This window comes from Pseudorca crassidens, chromosome 17, assembly GCF_039906515.1.
Source record: "Pseudorca crassidens isolate mPseCra1 chromosome 17, mPseCra1.hap1, whole genome shotgun sequence".
Taxonomy (NCBI): Eukaryota; Metazoa; Chordata; class Mammalia; order Artiodactyla; family Delphinidae; genus Pseudorca; species Pseudorca crassidens.
Genome location: NC_090312.1, coordinates 80,955,985 through 80,978,552, shown reverse-complemented (window position 1 = coordinate 80,978,552; position 22,568 = coordinate 80,955,985). Strand labels below are relative to the sequence as shown.

The 22,568-nt window shown below is 41.2% G+C and overlaps 1 protein-coding gene across 2 annotated transcripts in view; it reads left to right on the top strand.

The window, feature by feature from the left end:
• Positions 1–21,054, top strand: part of TGS1 (trimethylguanosine synthase 1) — a 36,088-nt gene extending 15,034 nt beyond the window's left edge. Inside the window, exons 10-13 of one of the 2 annotated variants that reach the window (XM_067712313.1) lie at positions 1,249–1,392; positions 5,028–5,237; positions 6,149–6,234; positions 18,095–21,054. In XM_067712313.1, coding sequence (XP_067568414.1) covers positions 1,249–1,392; positions 5,028–5,237; positions 6,149–6,234; positions 18,095–18,217 — 563 coding nt within the window. In that variant the 3' untranslated portion in view covers positions 18,218–21,054. Of the gene's footprint in view, positions 1–1,248; positions 1,393–5,027; positions 5,335–5,368; positions 6,089–6,148; positions 6,235–18,094 lie in introns of those variants that run through there. The other variant, XM_067712314.1, reaches the window with a different exon arrangement.
• The last annotated feature ends 1,514 nt before the right edge of the window (positions 21,055–22,568 follow it).

The window sequence follows — 22,568 nt, the reverse complement described above, 5'->3', positions numbered from 1 at the left end:
ATCACATTTATTTTCATGTTCCTTTAGTTTCCCTTAATCTGGGATGGTTCCCGAGCTGCTTTGTCTTTCATGACTTCGACATTTTCCAGAGAGCAGCTGCCGGTTTTCTACAGTGTCTCTCAATTTGGGTACATATGTGTTTTTTAAACTTCAGACTCAGGTTTAATCTGTATTTTTTGCATCTTAGGATAGATAGCAAAAGCAATTGATAGATTATTAAACAGAACATCTGATGTGCAGAAAGATGTAAGTAGATGAATTAACACTGGAAAATTTGAATTCTTTTTCAAGTTTTCCTACCATGACCTTGAAGAGCTAACTTAAACTCAGTTGCGCAAACTGAGGCTTGCTTTCATGCTGGGGCTATACCTAAACATTGGTCTTTATTAACTGTCCAAATCAGGAGGTATTGATCTGTGTGGAGTTTCAGGGCTTCTCTGAGCCTCTTAAAATTACTTGTAAAATGTTTTGTATCAGGGAGAGTACATAAGAGTTTGTTGGGGAAATAAGACTGGAGAAAAGCTTTTAATTCTATAAAAGAAGTTTATGTTTTTATTCTTCCAGCAATGAGGAGCCATTTAAAGTTTTGATGAAGAAAGGGAACAGGAAAATCGGTGCATCATTTTGTTCAGAGAAATATCTTTCTGAAAAACGTAAATTCCTTCTCTTGGGAAAGAAGGAGGGCAGTGTCATTTTTTTCTGTGGAGCGGACATGGGACCTCATTTCTGAAAGTGATGAAGGCTCTGCTGAGCCTACAGCTCTGCAGTCTTGCTGTCACTTCCTTGCTTTTCTGACCCTTCAGACACGTGCAGATTTTGCTAAGTGTCCCGTACAGATGCAGTTCACTGCTTCCCCTCCAGGAATTAAATAATTAGGAACCTCGGTGACGTTTGGGGAGTTGGTCAATTAAAATAGCTAACTTTCCATTTTCCATGATAGGTAGTCAGTTGTTAATACTTCAGCCAGAAAAATCAGAATTGCATTCAGTTGTTGGAGGGATATTGCAAAAGAATCAGGCAAGAATTGAGGTGGTTGTTTCTGTGGAAATTGGGTCTGGGAATAATACTGCCCCTTTTATAACAAGATCCTTAGACCTTTTCCTTCAAACTAGATAATACATAATTTTTTGAAAAGAGAAACTGAGTATTTTCTCTTAAGCATTTAGTGTATAATCATGTTTGCTGTGTTTGTGTTTGCCTTGGCTTCTTGCCACCGAATGTCATAACAGAAACCCCCTCCCTTCGCAGAGGGCTGGTTTTCCGTTACACCCGAGAAGATCGCTGAGCACATCGCCGGCAGGGTCAGCCAGTCCTTCCAGTGTGACACCGTAGTCGACGCGTTTTGTGGAGTTGGAGGAAATACCATTCAGTTTGCCTTAACAGGAAAGAGAGGTAAGTGGTCATCAGCAGTTTATTCATTAATTAATTTCCCTTTATTCAGTAAAGGCTTCATTTTGCTTCAGCCTATCTCTACTAAGATTTAATCATTGATAATTTAATGCCAAATATTTAACAATAATAATTAACATATATTAAGCATATACTTTGTATACTGGTTTAAGTGCTTAATATGTATTTATTTAGTCAGCGATCTTGTGATATGTCTCTTTTACTACTATCTGTGTTTCACAAATAAACCAAGAAATAAAAGATGAAGCAACTTGCCCAAGATCACACAGACACAGCTTGGCGGAGCCAAGATTATAGCATATTATATAAAACTAAAAATATGAAAATGGGAGACTGTTCTTTGGAAGAAGAGAAGAGTAGGCAGGGACTCCCAGCTCTGCCCCTCACCATCTGGCTGACCTTGGACATCCTTTAGCCTTAACTGAAAGGAGACATTAAATTGAGAGAACCTCTGTGATACCTTTCAGCTCTGACATCCTAAGACACTAAGAACCTTTTAAATATTGGACTGTCCTCATGGTTGTTTGACTTCAGAATCACAAGAAAGAAAACCTCTGTTAAACTACTGATGTATCAGTATATATCTGCTAAGAGCTGTGTCAAGTAGGCAGAACATGTGCTGTTCCCAGGGGAAAGAAGGCTTTATGAAACTGGACAGTCTGCCCAAATTGACTTAGCGGAGTCGGGAAGCCAGGGCTTTTACTTGGCTTTCTCTGTATCTGATATCCCCTTTCTTTCTCAGTTCTTTTTGAAATGTAGTATAATGTGATATTTTAGAGATAGCAGCTGTTAAGTCATACTCTGAAGATGCTTTTTTTCACCAATGTCTTTATATATAAAGCTCCCATTTCAGTAGATTTCAGTTGTCTTATTGATTTATATAAAGTCCTTTATGTTAACTAGGAAAACATACGATTCTGGAAAGCATAATATAGGAGCTAGGAAATGATGAAAGGCAGCTCCACATTGATTTTAAGACCAGTGCTGATGGACTGTGGCCTCATGCAGTCACTCCGGTGCTCCGGAGCATCGTGACCTTTGCTGTCTGTGTGTGGTCTCCTGAGAGACTGGATGAAAGCTGTTTTCACATTTACTGGAATAGTAGTTACTTTCTTGTTTTTCCTGAATTTACTACTTTCTCTTAAAGTTCTTCTCTGCCTTTGCCAGATAAGCCATTCCTATGAGCTCAAATCAGTGTTTATTGCATGGAAATGATTTTTTCCTCAAAAGTTGTAAAATCTGTCTTCATTTGGCATTGTACTGTAACATGAATTAAAATATCTACCCTCTGATAAAACAGCAGATAGATCTGGAAATTGTTTCAGAATATTACAGAAACAGTCCATATTGTAGTTTTGTATTTCTACGAATACAGATCTGTTGCCAAGGCCCTCTGTAGCTTAGTGCACATTTGGTAAAGGAAAATGTCTAATGTGGGTCCCAAGCTAAAGAAGACCGCTTCTGCCCGACTCCATCACAGCCCCATCACTCACACCTGCAGATCTCCAGCCCCTGGGAAGAAAAGGAGGCACACCCAGACTCCACCCCTGCCGGGTGCAGCCTGTGAGCCGGAAGCTCAGGAGTCCTCAGTGTGCTCACAGCGTGCTGTCCCGGGACCTTCTACCCAAAGCAGTAGGAGCTCACAGATGCTCTGACAGTCGTGGTGGGTGCTGCCCTAGTGTGGGCGAGCTGACTCCACTGGGGCAGGGAGTTCAAAGTACAGTTGTGTGTGTGTGTGTGTGTGTGTGTACACACATATGCATGTAATCAATTACTCTTTACACACACACACACACACACACTTGACCCTTGAACAATGCAGGGCTTAGGGGCACTGACGCTGCACGCCCCCACGTCAGAGATCCGAGCGTAACATGGTCGGCTCTCTGTACCTGACGTTCTGCATCCGCAGATTCAACCCCCCGCAGATCACGTGGTCCTGTCCTACACGTCTAGTAAGAGCAACCCACCTATAAGTGGACCTGTGCAGTTGCAACCCGTGTTGTTCAAGGGTCAGCTGTACACATGCGCGCATGTGCATACACATGAGAAAATGGCGTGTGCAGTCGGCACGATCCCTTTGTGTCAGACCGATTTCCACCCACATAGCTGCTGTCTATGCAGGTTCTCAACTGAATGGTTAGAGAATTCCCAGAGTTTGCATTTTGCTGTTAAATTTTTTTTTCCCCCTTTATATGAATTCCAGTGGCTCTGTATCAGGTCTGCCCATTAGGACTTCTGTAATGATGGGAATGTATCTGCACTGCCCAGCATGGTAGCCACTAGCCACATGTGGCCATCGAGCAATTGAGATTTGGCTGCGTGACTGAGGAGCTAAATTCTTAATAGTATTTAATTGGCATCGATTTAAAGGTAATATCCACATGTGGCTAGTGGCCACCATTATCGGACAGCACAGTTCTACGTAGTATCTACCAACATCTGTCAGCACTTCCTTCACGTGCTAGATTGAGTTGCTTGCACTCTCTTAGGCCTGACAACAAAGACGGCCTCCGAGGGGAGCGCAGATGAAAACTTGACAACTAACTGAATACATTTGGTGTTGAAAGTCATTTTTTTCTGTTGAATTTTTGCTATTGTCAGTATATCTTTGCATCTGTCTCTATACTATAAATGTAGCAGATTAAGCAGCTTAAAAAGGACATTTTTCTCTTTTATAAATATGAATTTTTTTTTTAGAACAGAAAAAAGTGTTGCAGATGCATGATTTTGCAACATGACTGGTGCTTATATTCACTGTTCAAGTGATTTATTTAGTGCATTATTTCTCAAAAGCATTAACAAATTTTGAAACCAGTATTTTCTGGAATGCAGTTGTTTCCTTGACAACCATGGTGTATGTATCAGGATTCCACTTAGCCCTTGCAGGTATAAAATATTGCCACTAACATCCTGGTGCACGTACAGGTGCACCTGAGTAATTTACTGCAAGACACGAGTGCGCCAGAATTAACTTAGGTTTGTGTTGCTAATTATGAAATTGCAATAAATTAAATGAAAGCCCGTGTGGTGAAAACATAACATCTGTTCCCTCTACCTAAAATGTCTCATTACACGTCACCAGCAGATGTTTTTACATCTCTTCTTCATAAGTTGGCTATATCGGTTTGTCAGAATGTGTTTTATTTTGCCTTTCAGTAGAAGTTGTCAAGTTTGGCTTCCTTTGGAAGTTGCCTCATTTTGAGGAAATTGGTCTTATCTGAAATCTTTTATAGGCTTTCCATGCAGCCATCGCCTTCCCAAGGGTTTGCCGCTCGGCTGTCCACAGCACAGAGCACGGTGTTGACCACAGACCGGGTTCAGTGGGTGCTGGGTGGCCACCGTCACTACTTGCCTCGGCCCAGTGGGCTGACTGACTGAGGCAGCTCTGAAGGCCACACCCTTCAGTCACATTTTCTTGGTACCACACAAGTGAATCTTTCTAGTTGTGATCAAAGTGTTTAATTCTTTCTCTCATATATATGGCCTAACCTCCCTTTAAAAAGTCTTTTAAAAAGGGTCTTGCACAGAAAATAAACCGACTGCTCAGAAGATGAACTAGTCTATATAACCAATAATCAGCATCATTTAACTCATCTTTCTTGTTCCCACTTTAGTGATCGCCGTTGATATTGATCCTGTTAAGATCGATCTCGCTCGCCATAATGCAGAAATTTACGGGGTAGCGGACAAGATTGAGTTCATCTGTGGAGACTTCCTGCAGCTGGCTTCTCATTTAAAGGCTGACGTCGTGTTTCTCAGCCCGCCTTGGGGAGGACCAGACTACGCCACCGCCGAGATCTTTGACATCAGCACCATGATGTCCCCTGATGGATATCCTTCGGAAGCCCTTAGAGTTTCCTCAAGCAGTGGTTGTGGAGAGGAAGGGTGTGTGTGTGTGTGTGTGTGTGTGTGTGTGTGTGTGTGTGTGTGTGTGTGTGTGTGTGTAAGACATTAGTGAAGAGAAGAGCTAGCAGCTAATAGCACTTGATAGATTCCAGTTTGTTTTGCATAAAAATTAACTGGTGAGTGATCTCCAAAAGTTACATTGTATTTATGTAACTGCGAGGTTATGTTTCCATTGGTTGCTCTCCAGTTGTACCATTACAAAACAAGAACTAAAAGGCATTAATTGCGTGGAATTATTGTCTGGAAATGGGGGTTTCCTCAAGACCTGTCCCTAGAGTCTGGGTGACTATCCCCTAACTTTTCTTCAGCTCACACTGACTTGAATCCTCTGTGTCTCCAAAGTTTCCCTGTTACTCTTCCAGGACGCTGAAGCAAACCCTTGTTTCATAAAGAATACCATTTCTTATTTGTCCCTTTCTCTGTCTCTACTCCCCAGAGGAGTCAGGTATGACTCTAACAGGAATTGTGTTTTAAATTGCTAAGTAAAATTTAGAAAAATACAGTGGACAGAGTTACTTGTCTTTACTCTTTACTAGAAAGGGGGGTATTGTGCTTTCCTATTCTTCCTGTTGTCACAAAACCCAGGAAATGGCCAAAAGAAAGAATGTGTGTCTCTGGCTCTTGGTTTCCTACCACTAGGATAATTGAATAAATAGATTTAACCTCTAATCCCCGACCCATCAGGGACAGTATGCTACTTCATTCTCTTTTAGGTCCCATTAGAGGGTATTGTTACATATCGGAGTACATTTGGGTTATGATGTAGTAAGTGAAGAATATATCTCTGATCAGAAATTAACTACTGTTTTTGTTACTTTTCCTTAACTACTGTCCACCTTTGAAATTTTCAGACTTTCCCAGAAGATCACAAATAATATCATTTATTTTCTTCCAAGAAATGCTAATATCGACCAGGTAAGCCATTACTGAAGAACTTCTATGAGCCTCTTGTGTGACTGTTACAGAGATTGGACCGAAAAAGATACAGGGTCTTTCTTTACTTGAGAACATGTTTATGAGAGGTCCCTGACTTTTTGACTATTATTAGAAAACTGGAAGTGCTTAGCAGTTAAGTCCATGCCTGTTTCATCCTGTTCGTCTCCACGGCTCCTGGCCTGCATAAACATAAACAGAGCACTCTGGGCTTTTCATTCCGTGTCCTGAAAGGATGAATGTGTTGTGTTTCACATGTGCACGCCTAGCCTAGCCGAGATCTCTTTACTGCAGCCTACCTTGAGAACAGGTTTTAGGTATTCCTCAGAATGGCAGCCTAGATAGAAATCCACAGACAAATAACACCTCCATGTGTCCAGGAACAGTTTTAACCATAGGACACTTGACTAACATTCAGATGTCCTTGTTGCGTTCTTATCATAAACATTTATTTTAAACATGTTGGGTTTTTTCCCTAGAATAATAACTGCCTCACAAAGATTTGATGATGTCTTTATTTGGTGTTTTTTTTTTTGTTGGTGTTTTTTATAAGCGCTCATTACATGTCTGCTTTGTGCGAAGCATTCTACTGAAAACCTTTTGTCTTTGATATTTCAATTTACTCCGGTGCTGCTGGGCACCGGTTTCTCCTTTCTCTCCCGTTTGGTACTTGAGAGCCAGCTCTGTCACTGAGCTTTGTTCATGCTTTGTTCTGGAGACATTATCTCCATTATCTGTTCAACTATGTTCTCACCATCTTTTTTCCTTTTTCGGGACATCTGTTACGTGGATCTTAGTCTCCCATAACTGTATTTTCTGGTGTTTTGTCTCCTTTTTCCTTCTGGGAGATTACCTCAGTCTGGTCTTCATTGCTCACATATATAAATTCTCTCTATCCCATCTATTGTGTTTTTTATATTCTTTACACCTAATGTTTCTGCATTGTGTTCTGTTTTCTTCTTTTGCACTCGAATATTTTTATTATTGTAAGAAGTTTAAATCATGAATCTTTTTTATCCTTTCTGCGTTTGATATAATTTCTAGGCTTGTTTGCTTTTCTTCCATGAAGTACTCGTGGTCCTCAGATGTCTTGTTTTAGTGCCTATTGGCTATTCTCGAGTAATGCAGAAGGAGAAAGGCCAGGCCAGAATCCAGTGAGTGTCAGACCTCGCTGCCCTTTAGAATCATTGGGCATTTGTAAAAAACTGACTCTCCGAGCCCCATCCCCGAAATCGATCTAACCAGTTTCTTAAGCTTCCTGGGTCATTCTGATGTGCATCCTGGGTTGCGAACCGCCATCTAAGGCTGTGTGGACCCCAGTGGCCACCTGCAGGGGTGGCGGTGGGTGAGCTCTGGGGTTGCTAACCCGCCAGCTCAGGACTGCAGTTGGGGAGGAGGCTGGGCAAAAGCAGCGATTGAAGGCTGTACTCCTTCACCACAGAGTGTCTGGCATCAGCCCGAGGATGTCTGGAGAGCAGGGTGGGAGGGGGCAGCTGCCAGGGCCGGGTCCCCACCTGCTTCTCGCAGCTTCTCATGTCAGAGCTTCTCTTCAGCCACCCTCGCTTTCCAGCTATAGCTCTGCAGGCACGGCACAGACGCTGTTGAGCTGAGGCCAGGGCGATGGGTGGGGAAGAGCGAGAGCAGAATTTCACGTTCCTTGTGTTCCTTCCTCCTGTTTTCAATTCCCACAGCCACTGCCTCCTGCCCCCGGCCAGAGGCACTGCCCTCCGTCCTACGCAAGTTCTCGTTCTCTCTCTCTCTCTCTCTCTCTCTCCCCCCCCCTCTCTCCCCCTCCCTCCCTCCCTCTCTCTCTCTCTCGAGCCACCCCAGGTCTCTCCATAGGTTTCTTTTGTTTGGTGGTTTCCCTCTGTTGTGTCTCCAGACCTGTCTTACAAGAGCCAGCAGGCGCGCTAGTTCAGCACCTTCTCCGGATTACAAGCTAGTGATAGCGCAACCTTCTCCTAAGCAAGGCAGAGATTAAAACCCTGGCTTTCTGCCGGATGACTTCAGGAAAGGCCCGGGATGATACATACAGCGGATAAACCAGACTTTAAGCTAAAGCAGACTTGGCTGGAGGAGTGGAGGAGAAGGTGTGGCCAGAACATCAGTGACGCGGAAGTGGGAGTATGTGGCTAATGTTCCGGTGATGGGCTGGAAAAAGAGGCGCTGAGAGTCAGACCCGAGTTTCGTCTCAGCCCTGCCACTTGTTGGTGGTGGTTTTGAAGAACAAATGAAATAAGGGATAAAGCATTTTTCACAGTGCGTCTAGCCCATAAACCCTCAAAAAGTCGTGTGTCTGTTACTTAGAAGATCCTGTCATAAAGTTATCGTGGAAAGAATGTAAACATTACTAAGATTCTGAAGAGGACCAATAGGTAAAGATGTCATGCTTTCTCTAGAGGAGAGAATAGACAGCTTTGATATTTGTAAAATGGGGGCTTCCCTGGCGGTCCGCTGGTTAGGGCTCTGCGCTTCCAATGCAGGGGGCGCGGGTTCGATCCCTGGTCGGGGAGCTAAGGTCCCTCAAGCTGTGCGGCACGGCCCCCACAAAAAAAAATGTGGTTTTTTTTTGTAAAATGCCAGGATTTAATTTATAAACACACATCCCAGATTATAGATTTTTTTTCTCTTCCTCCTCTCAGAAAGCAGTAATACTTGTATTGGATGTACTCTTATTTTAATGTGTTACACTTTCCCGTCTTTGGTTCATCTGCTTAGTCTTTGGAACACTGGGTCTCTCTCAGATCTGGCTGCAAATTAAATCACCTGAGCGGCTTTTTTGTTTTTTTAATTGTGGTAAAATATACATGACAAAATTTACCGTAAGTCATTTTTTTTTTTTTGCGGTACGCGGGCCTCTCACTGTTGCGGCCTCTCCCGCTGCGGAGCACAGGCTCCGGACGCGCAGGCTCAGCGGCCATGGCTCACGGGCCCAGCCGCTCCGCGGCATGTGGGATCTTCCCGGACCGGGGCACGAACCCGCGTCCCCTGCATCGGCAGGCGGACTCTCAACCACTGCGCTACCAGGGAAGCCCTACCGTAAGTCATTTTTAAGCACACAGTCCATGGTGTTAAATACATTCATGTTGTTGTACAGCCATCACCACCGTCCGTCTCAGGACCTTTTCATCTGCTGAAACTGCAACTCTGCACCCATTGTACTCTAACTGCCCATCCCTCCACTACCTGCCTCTGACACCCACCATTCTACTCTGAGTCTATAAATTTGACTACTCATGCATACCTCATGCTTACATAGCTCATGTGTGTGGAATCGTACAATATCTGTCCTTTTGTGTCTGGCTTACTTCACTCAGTGTAATGTCCTTAAGGTTCATCCATGTTATAACACGTGTCAGAATTTCCTTTATTTTTAAGGCTAAGTAGCATTCTGTTGTCAGCGTACACTGCATTTCGTTTAGCCATTCATCCGTCCACGGACGTTTAGGGTCCATGGTCCACCTTTTGACTGTGGATAAGGCTGCTGTGAACATGGGTGTAGAGATATCTAGTCAAGTCCCTGCACTCAGTTCACTTGGTTATAGATTCAGAAGTGGAATTGCTGGATCACATGGTAATTCTAGTTTTAGGTTTTTGAGGAATCGCCTTACTGTTCTCCACAGCAGCTGAACGATTTTACATTCCCACCAGCAGTTCCCAAGAGTTCTGATTTCTCCACAATCTCAGTAACATTTGTTACTTTCTGTTTGTTGTTGTTGTTCGGTAATAGCCATCCTAATGGGCGTGAAGTGGTATCTCATTGTGCTTTTGACTTGCATTTTCCTAAGGGCAAGTGATGTTGACCATCTTTTCATGTGCGTATCTTCTGAGTATTAATCCATTATCGGCTATATGCTTCACCAGTATTTTCTCTCATCCCATGGGTTGCCTCTTTAGTTTTTTTTTGGCCACGCCGAGCAGCTTGTGGGATCTTAGTTCCCCCACCAGGGATCGAACCCCGACCCTCGGCAGTGAAAGTGCGGAGTCCTAACCACTGGACCGCCAGGGAACTCCCTCTTTACTCCCTTAATAGTGCTCTCTGCTGCACGAAAGTTTTTAATTTTGATGAAGTTCAGCTTATCTGATTTTTTTGTGTGTTGCCTGTGCTTTTGATGTCATATCCAAGAAATTATTGCCAAATGCAATGTCTTGAAGATTTTCCCCTGTGTTTTCTTCTAAGAGTTTTACAGTCACAGCAGAGTAGCTTTTTTAAACTACTGAGACTCAGGTCTACTGAGAAAGGTTGTCTCTAATTTATTTTCTGGGATGAGACCCAAGCATAATTTTTTAAACCCCCCACGTGATTGTCATGTGCTGCCAGAGTTGAGATTCTCTGGGTTAAAAGAAAAGGAAATAGAATTAACGAGTCTGAGCCCCTGCTCTGAGTTAGCAGGGGCTGCTCTTAGATCTTACCCATGAGCCATTGCATCTAAACATTAGGTCTCTCAAATACTTTGTGCTGCTACAAGACAAAAGAAAAAGCACTATCCCCTTGCTTTTTGCATTTTTATATCAAATTGAATATTAAACCTAATATCTGCTACTCATATGACTCAGATCTGCGTTCTAGATTCCCAGATAAGGCTGAGCCTATTCCATAATTCTCTTTTTCTCGTATGTAAATATTATGCATCAAGAAAAGAAAAAAAAATATAAAAAGAAAAAAGATATCATGCATCATAACTAGTCTCATGAAAGGCTAGATGATCCTTATATTAAACATTAGACGGGCATATTTGGGTACTTGAATGACAATAGGAAATTCACTATTTTTTGCGAAAGTTCAAGCGAGCACATTTTTTTCTAGTTAAATTAACACTTGCCCAAGGAGAAAGTTAACTTTTTTCCCTTCGTTTTGGTTTACTTCGCACCCCCGCCAGAATTCTGGCTTGTAGTGCATTCACATTTTCTGCCTCTAGAGGGAGTAACGACACTAGAGAATAATGAAAGTCAAAAAGAAAACTTAAGATTTCAAGCACATTATATTGGTATTGAATTTAGATCAAATTACAGTGGGAGATCACCTTTTCTTTTTATAATAAAATGAAGACAACCTATCCATATGTAGGATTTCTTAAATGAGAGAAGAGACGGTGCTCCAAGATTTAGAAAGAGCAGAGGAGCAGAGGAGCGTTTAGAAGATCACAGCCACCTGAACTGACAAATGGGTTGTTGGGTTCTAAAAGTTTACGAATCTCTGCTGTTTGAGACTCAGCCTACATTCTTCTCATAGAAATGCCTATAGAGAACAGTTAAGTTCCCATCCAGGGAGATCTGTACTCTGGATAACATTTATGTTTAGGGTAGTTAAGCTGACTGTGGACTCAGTACAAATATAAGTTATCTTATAATCTTTCCATATAAGTAACAAGTCTCATTGTTTTCAGGATCTAGTAAAATATTTTTCCAGGTCGCCTTTTTCCTCAGTCTCTTATTCCCTTCCTCTGTTTGGGGTTCATTCCAGGACATGTGTGTCCCTTGTTATGCAGACTCTCACTGTCAAACTCAGGCTCTTTGGAGGCAAGGTATATCTCACTCATTGAAATCACTGTCGATGGAGTGCGGGATTATTGTATATTTTCTGCTTGACGCCTGTATCTTGCTGTGTTTTCCTTCATTTCTTTCCTTTGACAGCCATAGATTTGCAGCCGGTACTAGCTTTGGGTTTACCATGCTTTCCAAACATGAGAATCTTCTCTTTTAAGTGGTAAATGTATACAATGTGGATAGAGGTTTGAGCAGAGTAGAATGCTTAGTCTCCACAAAGAAGCCACACGGCAACGATTGTCAGACACCGTGTTTGTATGAAAGCCCTGCGGGTGGAACGTCTAACAGGAGGTGTCCTGTCTCCCAGACAGACCTGGGAACAGAGAGAGGAGTGGCTCCTGGTCAGTTTGTTATAGTGCCTCCTTATCCTTGTTTTTTTTGTTTTTTGTTTTTTTCATCCTTATCTTTGTTTGATTTCGTAACTCTTAAAATGTGATGACTCAGAAAAGTGAGAGCCTTTGTACTTTTCAAGTCAAGTTAATTTAAGTTACTTTTCCCTATAACTTGTTCATACCAGTACAGAGGGCAGGGCAACACTCAGCATCATCCCTAAGGGCTGTGTTGAGAAAATTAACCAGGGCCTTCCTGGCACCTGTCTAGTAGGCATGCTCCACCCTTCCATGACTTCCCCGATATGCTTCATGATAACAGGCCAGACCACACCTATTTCATTGCCTGATAGAGCAGGAAAATATTTACAAATTAACCCAACACTGTAGGTAAAACTTACCCTGCGATTATTTAAGTTGTATCTTTAAGTGTGGAAATTGACATTAGATTTCATCCAGAGACATTTCTAGTCAGCAGAATTCTTGAGGCTCCCATCAGAGCCAACACACAGTGTCTAGGAAGTGTCACAGTCATCGCACTTCTAATGGTTTATTTTGTGAGATAGGGAGGGAGGACTTATTTATAGGGAACATTTCTAAAACTTACCATATAAAAGAGTACAATTAGATGCATTTGAATAGTTAAAACTATTTATAGTTACGGAAACTATTAGGTAATTTTGTTATTTGGGGAAACACTTTAAATATAACAAAATTCGGTTCATTAGCATTTTTAGTGTTTGATTTTTGGCTGAATACAATAAAAGTTTACCACTAATTTCTTTGCAAATATTAGTTCTAAGCTATTATAGCAATCTGCTTATTCAATAAAAGGAAAATTGGGGCCTGACCAGTTTCTAAATATTAAGCTTGATAAGAAATTGGGTCAAATTGCTCTAAATGAAATTTCCATAGTAGAAATCTGGTCTGATGGCAGCACGTTCATGTAGCCAAAACTATATCCATATGGAAAATGTGATAAAATCACCCCAACAGTTGGAGGTCCCTTAAACTCCAGGTGTGGACCCCAGAAGCAGGAGACAACAGAAAGAGGGCTGAGAGCTAGACTGCGCTTCTGGTACATGTGGGAGTGGTAACTCTGAAACTGCTTTCCCTGAAAATGCCCAGCCTTTAAAGCTCAGGGCACCCACCCTACAGAACTGCATTCGTCCTGCAAAGGACTGCCCCCTGCACTTAGATACAACATAGGAGCCTCGTCGTAGTGGCATATGCGTACTTAGTTTGCAGCGTGCCCCGCGCGTTCCACTGGATCCTCGTGACAGCTCTGCAGCGAGCAAGCCAGGTCATCGGCCTGCCTGCACTGATGCGTGAACGAGGCACGTGAGGCATTTGCTGGTCTTTCTCGTGGCGCAGTTAGTGCCTTCGTGTCTCCTGCTGACAAGGTCCTCGTTACCAGTCACAGAGTTGGCCACCATGAGAGCGGGAGCCGAAGTTGAGGTGACAAGAGAAGCGAAGGGCATTAGAATTTTTGCGGAATCGGTTGTTTCACTCCTGACTGGTGAGACGGACGACAGGGGGCCAACACTTCACCTCAGAATGACAGCTTGCTGCCGACCTTTATCTGCCACAAGGATCCTCTCCTCTCTTCCAGCCACCGGCACCCAGGTTTCTAGACCAGCTCTGTTCTTAGTGAAATTCACTGCTGAATCCTATGTTGCAATTCAGGATACAACTGTTCAGCTTGTAACGTTTATCAGCCAGCCTTTCCCTTGGAAAGTTTGCCGCTGGACAGTCAGAGCAGTATTATTCATTCTTGTACGGCATGTACATTCTGTTTCTTGGGGGGGGCCTGTGAAGCTGGCCTCCTAAGGCTAATTGAGAAGGTTCAAATGCTTCTGAACCTAAGCTTATATTTCCTTCTCTCCTCCGGATAAGTTTTTCAATAAAGGATGCCACACACAGAGCTGTATACAAGTCCTGTGCTGTTAACCAGGGGCTTCCTTGTTCTCTAGTCTGTTGTGCTTTAGAGAACTTGTTGAATTTAAGAACAGTCTTCCTGTTTCCAGTACCTGTTCTGGTAACGGGTGAGGGACGAAGCTTAGTGAACTCTGGTTATTATATCCTTCTCCTGAGAGATGCGTGTAGGTGAGCTTTTGATGCCAAGGAGAATTTTTTTGACATGCCACCAGTGTGCTCCTGTTGACAGTGATGGCTTTTCAAAATCTTATTTGTCTTAATCAACAAATAAATATTTGAAGGAAGAGAGAAACAGAGAGGAAATAATGTCTTTGAGAACCTGAGGTAGCATTCGAGTTATATGAAAAACAGCAAAAAATAAAAAATAAGATTTATTCAATTAAGCATAGAAATCTCACTTCTATTTACCATGTGCAGAGATATGGAACTAATTTCAATAAATATGCGTAAGTTTGAGTATTGCCTGGTTTTCCATTGATAAAAAAATACTTTTATTTCCCAGAGAACTGTTCATCAGAAATATTTTTGCCCAACCTCTATTTTTGTGAAGTTATTAGTTGGATGTAACAAAAGAAACTTAAGGACAAAAGGGAATTGTGGGTGAGACACTTGTCTGTTGGACATTAGGTTTCTTTTTTTTTTAATTAATATTTATTGGAGTAGAGTTGATTTACAATGTTGTGTTAGTTTCAGGTGTACAGCAAAGTGAATCAGTTATACATATACATATATCCACTCTTTTTTAGATTCTTTTCCTACACAGGTCATTACAGAGTGAGCACTGAGTAGAGTTCCCTGTGCTATACAGTAGTCATTAGGTTTCTAGTCAGAGCCAATATTTCAGATGCTTTTTGCTTATGTCACTGTAATTGACAGAGATCTATAGGCCCCATAAAAAGTACTCTTCCTATTCACTTGGTGTAATTTGCTTCTAAGCAAGATTTTACATGTTGCAGAAATAATCACTTCTCCAGTGTAGTAATAGGACATTTTTTTCAGTGTTCTAATTGGTCTGTATCTTTCTTATAATAAAGTATTTATTATATATTTTTCCATGAGGATCCAGTTTAGAAATTATTTTCTCTACTTCAGTTACCATATATTTTTACTTTAAATCAGTTTGCTTTTTTTAAAAAGTGCAATTTTGAATCTTTATTGAACTCTTAAATCTTCTACACGGTACCTTTTATTTCACTAGTTATCACCTGTATTGTGACCTTTACCCATTTCTCTTTTCCCCATCCCCAAAGAACAGCCTTATTGCCTGACATGAAATCTAGTTGATGAGAGTTCATTCCTTAGTTCTAGTTCCAGCCCAAGCAAACTGTGATTTCTTTTGGTACATCTAGTATATTTAAGTACAATAGCAAAAATGTAGCGTGTCGTCCAGAGTTGCTGGCTTCCCTCCCTCCTTCCTCTTCCTCTCCCTCTCCTCCTTTCCCCTTTCCTCTCTCTCTCTCTCTCTCTCTCTGTCTCTCTCTCAATTTATTAAACTTTAAGAAAGGGGAAGAAACCAGATGACATTTTGTCAGTTAAACCTGCTAGTGAAAAATAAAGACAGCTGGAAATTGATGGCATTAAGTTTGCTTGAAACAAAATATTTAATGGCTTGAACTACATAATTTTTAGTCTTTCAACTCTAGAATTCTAACCTTGAAAATATATGTACTTGTGAAAATATTAGAAAAACGCAAAAAGGCTAAGGTTAGAAATTATTTTTAATTAGAACACTTGAAGTAACATATTAAGTTTGTTGTTTTTTTTAAGTTTCTTTCTAAACACTAGATAGGCATTTTCAATACTTGTTTTAATTGTCCATCATCTGAGTCTCCCGGCTAGAATGTACGATTCAGGAAGGCAACATTCTTTGGGTTTTTTTGTTGTTTTTGTTTTGTTTCGTTTTGTTTTGCTACACTCCACTGCCCAGAACCAAAACCTTTAAGCTATTTATTCAGTAGTTGTTGAATAAGATATTTTATTTTATATAATAATTTATAAATAACTGTTTTATAATAGACCTCAAAAACTCCCAGGTAAGACGTCTTCATTCCTTTTTCTATCCAAAGCACCCAAGTCCAGGCAACCCTACCTTCTCAGAGATTCGTTTTACTGTAATTCTATTTATGGCTTACAGGGTGCTCTTTTTACAGAGATGGGTAGCATTCCTGCTTTTTAGGTGTAGGAAGCCAAACCCTGTCTTAACGGCTTTCTATACGGATGAGCAAATTATTGGTAGAACTGGTATGTAACTTTGCCTCTGATTGCTTTTCTCTGCCCTCCCTGTCCTGGCAGATTTTCGCTGCTGCTTCAGCTCTGCTGTGCTTCTCTTCACCCGACCTCTTCTCTCCTCCTTTCCTTCCTCTTCCTCTCTCGTTCCCTAACGCCACCCCCAGAGAAAACTTCTGCTTGCCAGTCTCACTTTCTTTAAATAAATCACTATTTAAAGGAATGGGAGAAATACTGCACTTAAGTTATATCTTAACTCATAGAAAAATTACTGTGAAACAATTATATTTTAAATATACTAGTCAAAACGCCTTTTATTGGTTAAAGACAGATTCTTCATTTTGCCCTTCCTTGTGAAAAATCAGACTGACATAAAGATATCAAAATAGAAAATAAAACACTTCTTCCTAAGAATTGCTGCTCTAGTTCTACTTGAATAATTATATGCCTCATTAGTAAACAGTGGGATGTATGTGAGCTTCTCATCCTTGTAACAGATACTGTGTTTCACTTCTGCTGTCATCTGTTCCTATTGGTGAAAACACAGCTGTCTCTTTTGCATCTCTTTGTGGGCCGGGTTGAAATTGACATTGTTACTGCCTTAGTGGGACAGCCTCTTTTTTTTTTTCTTTTAGTGTGTAGTATAGAATGAGCTTTGCTTCTTCCCTATTTCTGTATCTGTGACGTTTTTCTAAGAGGAAGTTGAAATGCTTTAAAATACATACTCATTGGTGATGTACAATAAATCTTACCTTCCACTCGATGCTGGTGGAGCATGTGTAATACCACCGAGATTAGATCTCTCACCTCCAAACCAAACTAGACCAACAACACCTCTCTTTGCAAACTACGCAGCTACAGTTTTGGCTGTTACAGTGACATAATTACAGAGGTGGTGTCTCTGTCATTGGTGCCGGTCCCTGGTACCTGGGGAGCCCTCTCTCCAACACCCCGTGTCTTCAGTTCTCTGAGTCCCCGGGCTTCCATGTGTTCCCTTCCACTTCATCCTCACTGCTGCCCTGGCAAACTGGTCTCTGGTGATGTAATCATGGGCAAGGAGAGAGTATATTTGCTAGTAACAGATCTGAGAGGCTGGATGAAGAAATGGTGGACCAGAACAAAACTTTTCTGTCTAAGAACTTCGGGCAAAGCATTGCTAATTTGAAGCATCCTTTTGAGGTTAAGTCTGTGGGGGTGGAGAGGGACGGTGCTTTCAGCTTCCAAATAACCGTGTTAGTCGCCGTCTACGGTAGACCTCAAAAAGAACGATGTATTTAACCACAGTAAAAACGGGGGAGTGGGAGACTTAGAACTACACACACACACAAAAGAGCAACAGGCGGAGGAGGTGCTACAAGCTGGGAGAACAGCACCAGAACCCACCTGGAGAAGTGAAAGGTGGAGGTGGTGGAGGCTGGAGCTCCCATGAAAGTCGGGCGGGGTCTGTCTTGCTCTCTGATGTATTCCATCTTAATAAATAAACCTGGTATTTGGGAACGATACGTTGATTTTCTGTTCCTCTAAGTTCTGTCACTTCTGGCATTGGAGAGATTAGGTCTTATACAATGACATAGCACTGTGGTCATACCCGTAATGTCAAAAGTGTCTGAAACGAGTATTTCTGCCACCAAGTACTGCATTAATACCCACCTGGAAAGTAACAGTGAACGTTTGGGATGCCTCCTTATTTGAAAGATTTAAATAAAAAGCCAGAGCTGTATTATTTGATAAAGCATCTGAAGGAAAGATTTCTTTTGAAACCATGCTTATGTATGTGTGACTTTCTTCTGTTCCCTTTTTAGGTGGCGTCCTTGGCCGGGCCTGGAGGGCAAGTGGAAATAGAACAAAACTTTCTTAATAATAGATTGAAGACAATCACTGCTTATTTTGGGAAACTGATCCGCAGATCGGCCTCTGAATCATAAGTGAGGTGACCAAAAGATCATAGCGGTCAGAACACTATTCACTTGGAATTTCTTCTCTGTATTCACTGATACTTTGTACCCATAGTCAAATGGGTATTTGTACCCCAATACACTTTTTCCCCACGTTGATGCAGTACCATCCGGAATTTACTTTTAAACATCCATTTATTTTATAAAGTTAGTGTTTCTTAAGTTTCTATTGAAAAAAATGTGAAATATATTTTGTAATATAGAAGTTTATATTCTTTTTCTATTAAAATGGCAGTGAAAGGAAGAAGAATATGTGTTGCGTAACTGTTCATCCAAAAGGTGTGTTCAGTCATTTTTAAAGTAGGTCAGAATTCAGGGACAGGGGACTCTTTCGCCACAAGGGATCTGGGATCTTTATCTTGTAATAATATGGGCATATTAAGCATGGTTTTGGCTGGGATAGAGCTGGTGGATTGAAATAAACTGGAAATTTTCCAGTAAGTATTAGAAAAAAATAACTGTTAAATAAAAAACAACTTTGTTGGAGAATGGAGCAGTGCTAACTTTAGTCTCTTGAAACTTTACAAAGTTTGCCTGATTGCCCTGCAATACCGCAGCAATTGAACTGATCATTAAGGATGGAAGTAATTTCTTATTATTTAATTTGCAACATCAAAATCTGTCGATGTTCTAGGTTTTTATACTTTTTCATCAGGTAGGATTAGTGTCTAACCCGTAAACTTGTCACCACTTTTTAAATAATGGCAGTGTTGGTCATTAACAGCTCTATACGTGGCCCTCAGCACTAGAATATGCTCACTTAGCCCCTTGGGGTGGGAGATGGAAGGGTAAAAGCAGATTTCCAAAATCACCAATTATTTTTTAGTTTTTGTCATTTAACTTTCATGCATATGCTTTTTTCCACAATACATTTTCTTGTATATTGTTAACATTAAAACTAATTTGTCTTCCTGAACATATGTGACCGTGTATAAGTAGAACAGGAAGCCTAACCAAGGTTAAAATATTCCTGCCCTCTAATGGCACAGATATAGCTGACTTGTAAAATGACTCATTTACAGATTAGTAGTGCTCAAAAGAACTTTATCTACTAAGCAACCCCCGTGTCCAAATAAAAACTTCCCGAGAAGCCAAATCCTGTTCTAGTCCAACTCGGTTTTATTTTCTTGTTAAATTATAAAACTTTTTAAAGACATTTTTATAAAAGTGAATATGTATTCCAACAGTTTAAATACAAAGTGAACACAGCACCCTCACCTTACCATCCGCCCCTGCCTTGAGCCCTTCCTCTCCATCCCCATCTCCCACACTTGCACTCCTTTTCCCAAAGGCAACCGCTATTGACACTTTGGTGTATATCCTTTAAGACACTTCTCTGCAGTATAAGCTTGTGCATACACAGTGGGATGGGGTGGGATTGGATTATATTATTTTGGCATTTGAGTTTTGTTTTTAATTTAATGTCTTACAAATTTTTCCACATCAATACGTATACATCTTCTAACAATCACATAATATAAATCTATGAGAATTTCTTTAACCGTTACCCAACTCTGAACACTTACATTGTTCCCAGTTTTTGCAATTGCAGATAGTACTATGGTGTATATTTTTAAGTAGAGTAGATTCCTAGAAGTGGAGTTTTCAAGTCAAAGTTCATGCTTATTTTTTTCTTTAATGTATATCATGTCAGGTTGTCCTCCAAAAATGTATATTCTCACTAGCTATGCATGAAAGGGGCCGGTTTTCCCCACAGCCTCAAAAACATATCATATTTTTTCACTTCTTACTGTTACCAATCTGAACAAACAATAAACTTATTTTAATTTGCATGTCCTTATTACGAGTAAGGTGTGAGCAATTTTTCATATATTACCCAAATTGCACGTGTTAGGCATCTCATGTTGTCACCAAATGAATAGCTAACTGCTACATCATTTTCTATCAAGTGAACTAACACTTCTCCATTAATTTGTTTTATGTCTTTCAATAAAACTTCATCATTTTAATTGTATAAATCTTACATTTTTTTGCCAAGTTTGTTGCTTGATATTTCACACCTTTTGTTTGATTTTGAATGGGGTCTTTTTTGTTGTTACATTTTCTAACAGGTGTATTGTATGTATGTAACAGTGCTTTTAATTTCTTCCTTGCATGCAGTCACCTTACAGAACTCTTTTTAATGGTTCTAATAGCTTTTCAGTTACTTCACTTTGATTTTCTAAATAGGCAGTCCCGACATCTGCCTGAGTCGTTCTCTTTGCCAATGTGTATACCTCTTCATTCTTATTCTCTTCCTATTGCATTGGTTAGGACGCCAGGAATGTTATGATAATGGCATTTTTTTACTTGCTTTTTATCTTACAATGAAAGATTAGAAGCATTTCTTTTGAATGTTATTGCAGCTTGCATTAAAATTAAAGATGCTGCTTTTCTTTCCTAGAGTTTTTTGGTCATATTTAATCTAATAAAGTACTAAATTACTTTTGAAATTTCCAGTTATTCAACCATATCTGCATTTTATCTTTAAATCCTGCTCTATCATAATGTATTATTTTAGTTCACTACTGGATTTCACTTGAAGAGTTTACTTTGTTTTGTCTTGTTTATGTTTGTTTTTTGTGCACCTTGCTTGGTTTTGGTGTCAGAGTTAGACTATTCAGGCAGAATGCTCTGGAAAGGGTTTTATTTTTTGTGTGTGCTAAATAACATTAATCTTTTCATTCGGGTTTTTAAAAAATGTCTTGATAAGTTTTTTTTTTTAACTTATAATTCCCTGGAAAACATCCATTTACTTAGATGTTGGTTCATGGTTTATTGATATAAAGTTAGTACATTTTCTCATATTTGCTTTCATTCCTTTTTTTTTTTTAATGTTTATTTATTTGGTTGCATCGGGTCTCAGTTGTGGCAGGCGGGCTCCTTAGTTGCATTGCTTTCATTCTTTAACTTTTCATTCTTTAGTAATTACTGTCATAAAAAGGTTGAAAAACTAGCCCCAAAAATTTTCATACACTGTTTACTCTTCTTCCCAAATGTGAATATCTTATCTCAGACTCTTCATAAATGGACCCAGACAATTCTGGAGGAAATAGCAGAGGGATCTAAGGCAACATGAAATGCTCCCATAGCCCTAGGGGTTAGGTCACATCCTAACCAGCCAGAGGCAAGACTTTAGCCCGGCCAATGCTTCCCAACCTGCAGACAGTTGTCTGCTACCATGATGCTGCTGCCACATCTGTGTCAGTATGTGCTGTTAGTTCTTTATTAACTCAGCTAATTTTTTAAAACAAAATTTATTTGAAAAAGAATTTCAAATACCGCCATAAATGAAAGATCACCATGCCTTTATGTATTAATATTTTCAAAGTTCATCCACTTACTTTCTAAATGCTACGTACCTGAGCAGTGGAATGGATCGTGAGCGTAAGGATGACGAAGAGCCATTCCGTCCCTCAGGGAGCTGGCAAGTGTGACGTGGCCTGCTTGCTGTGCCGTGAAAGGCCGCCCTCTGGACAGCAGGGGGACACACAGGAGTTTTCCAGGTTAACCAGTTGGGACAAGACATTCCAAGAAAGGAAACAGCATCTAGAAGGCGCGAAGGCAAAAGAATGACGAGTATGTTTAGGCTTCGGCGAATGTCAGACTCCTGGAGAAGCTGCTGAAGAGTGAGCCAGCGTCCTGTGCCGAGTGAGGGCGCGCAGGCTGCTCTCCGAAAACAGCGCGGGCCTCGATTCTTGACACGCTGGGTACCAGCGACCGCAGCTTCCGAGCAGTGATGCATGTAAACGGCCTCTCAAGAAGCGGCAGCAACTGGAATGGTGCATGAAAACAACTAAGTTTCTATCGGCGGCAGAGCACAGGCACTGCCAGAAGCGTGCTCTTGTGCGATGTTTGCCGTGCGCGTTCACAGGCCGCCTGAGTGCGCTCCGTGGTCCCGGGGAGGAGGCTTCTCCCACAGTCAGTGATGTGCACCCGGGCCGTGAGTGAGGGCCGCGGGGAGAGGCAGACCTGAGAGGTGTAGGAAGCAGAGCCCACAGGGCGTCACCGCTCACTCGCTCCTCCCGATGGGCGCTCAGCTCCCAGAGTCCCTGTAAGACACACCCGTCTTTTTTCTGCACCAGAGAAGTGGGTTAATTCCCCAGCTTTGAATGGGGAAGGCGTTCTGTGACCAAGCAAGGTGCCTAGTGGAAATGCTGGAGAATATCGGTGGGAATCATCTAGAGGCACATGTGGATAGATACATGCTCAGTAGAAATATACGAGCCACAAGTGTAACTGTAAACTTTCTAGCAGCCACGTTGAGAAGAAGAAACAAAAGCGGGGTGGGGTGGATTGGGAGATTGGGGTTGACATACAC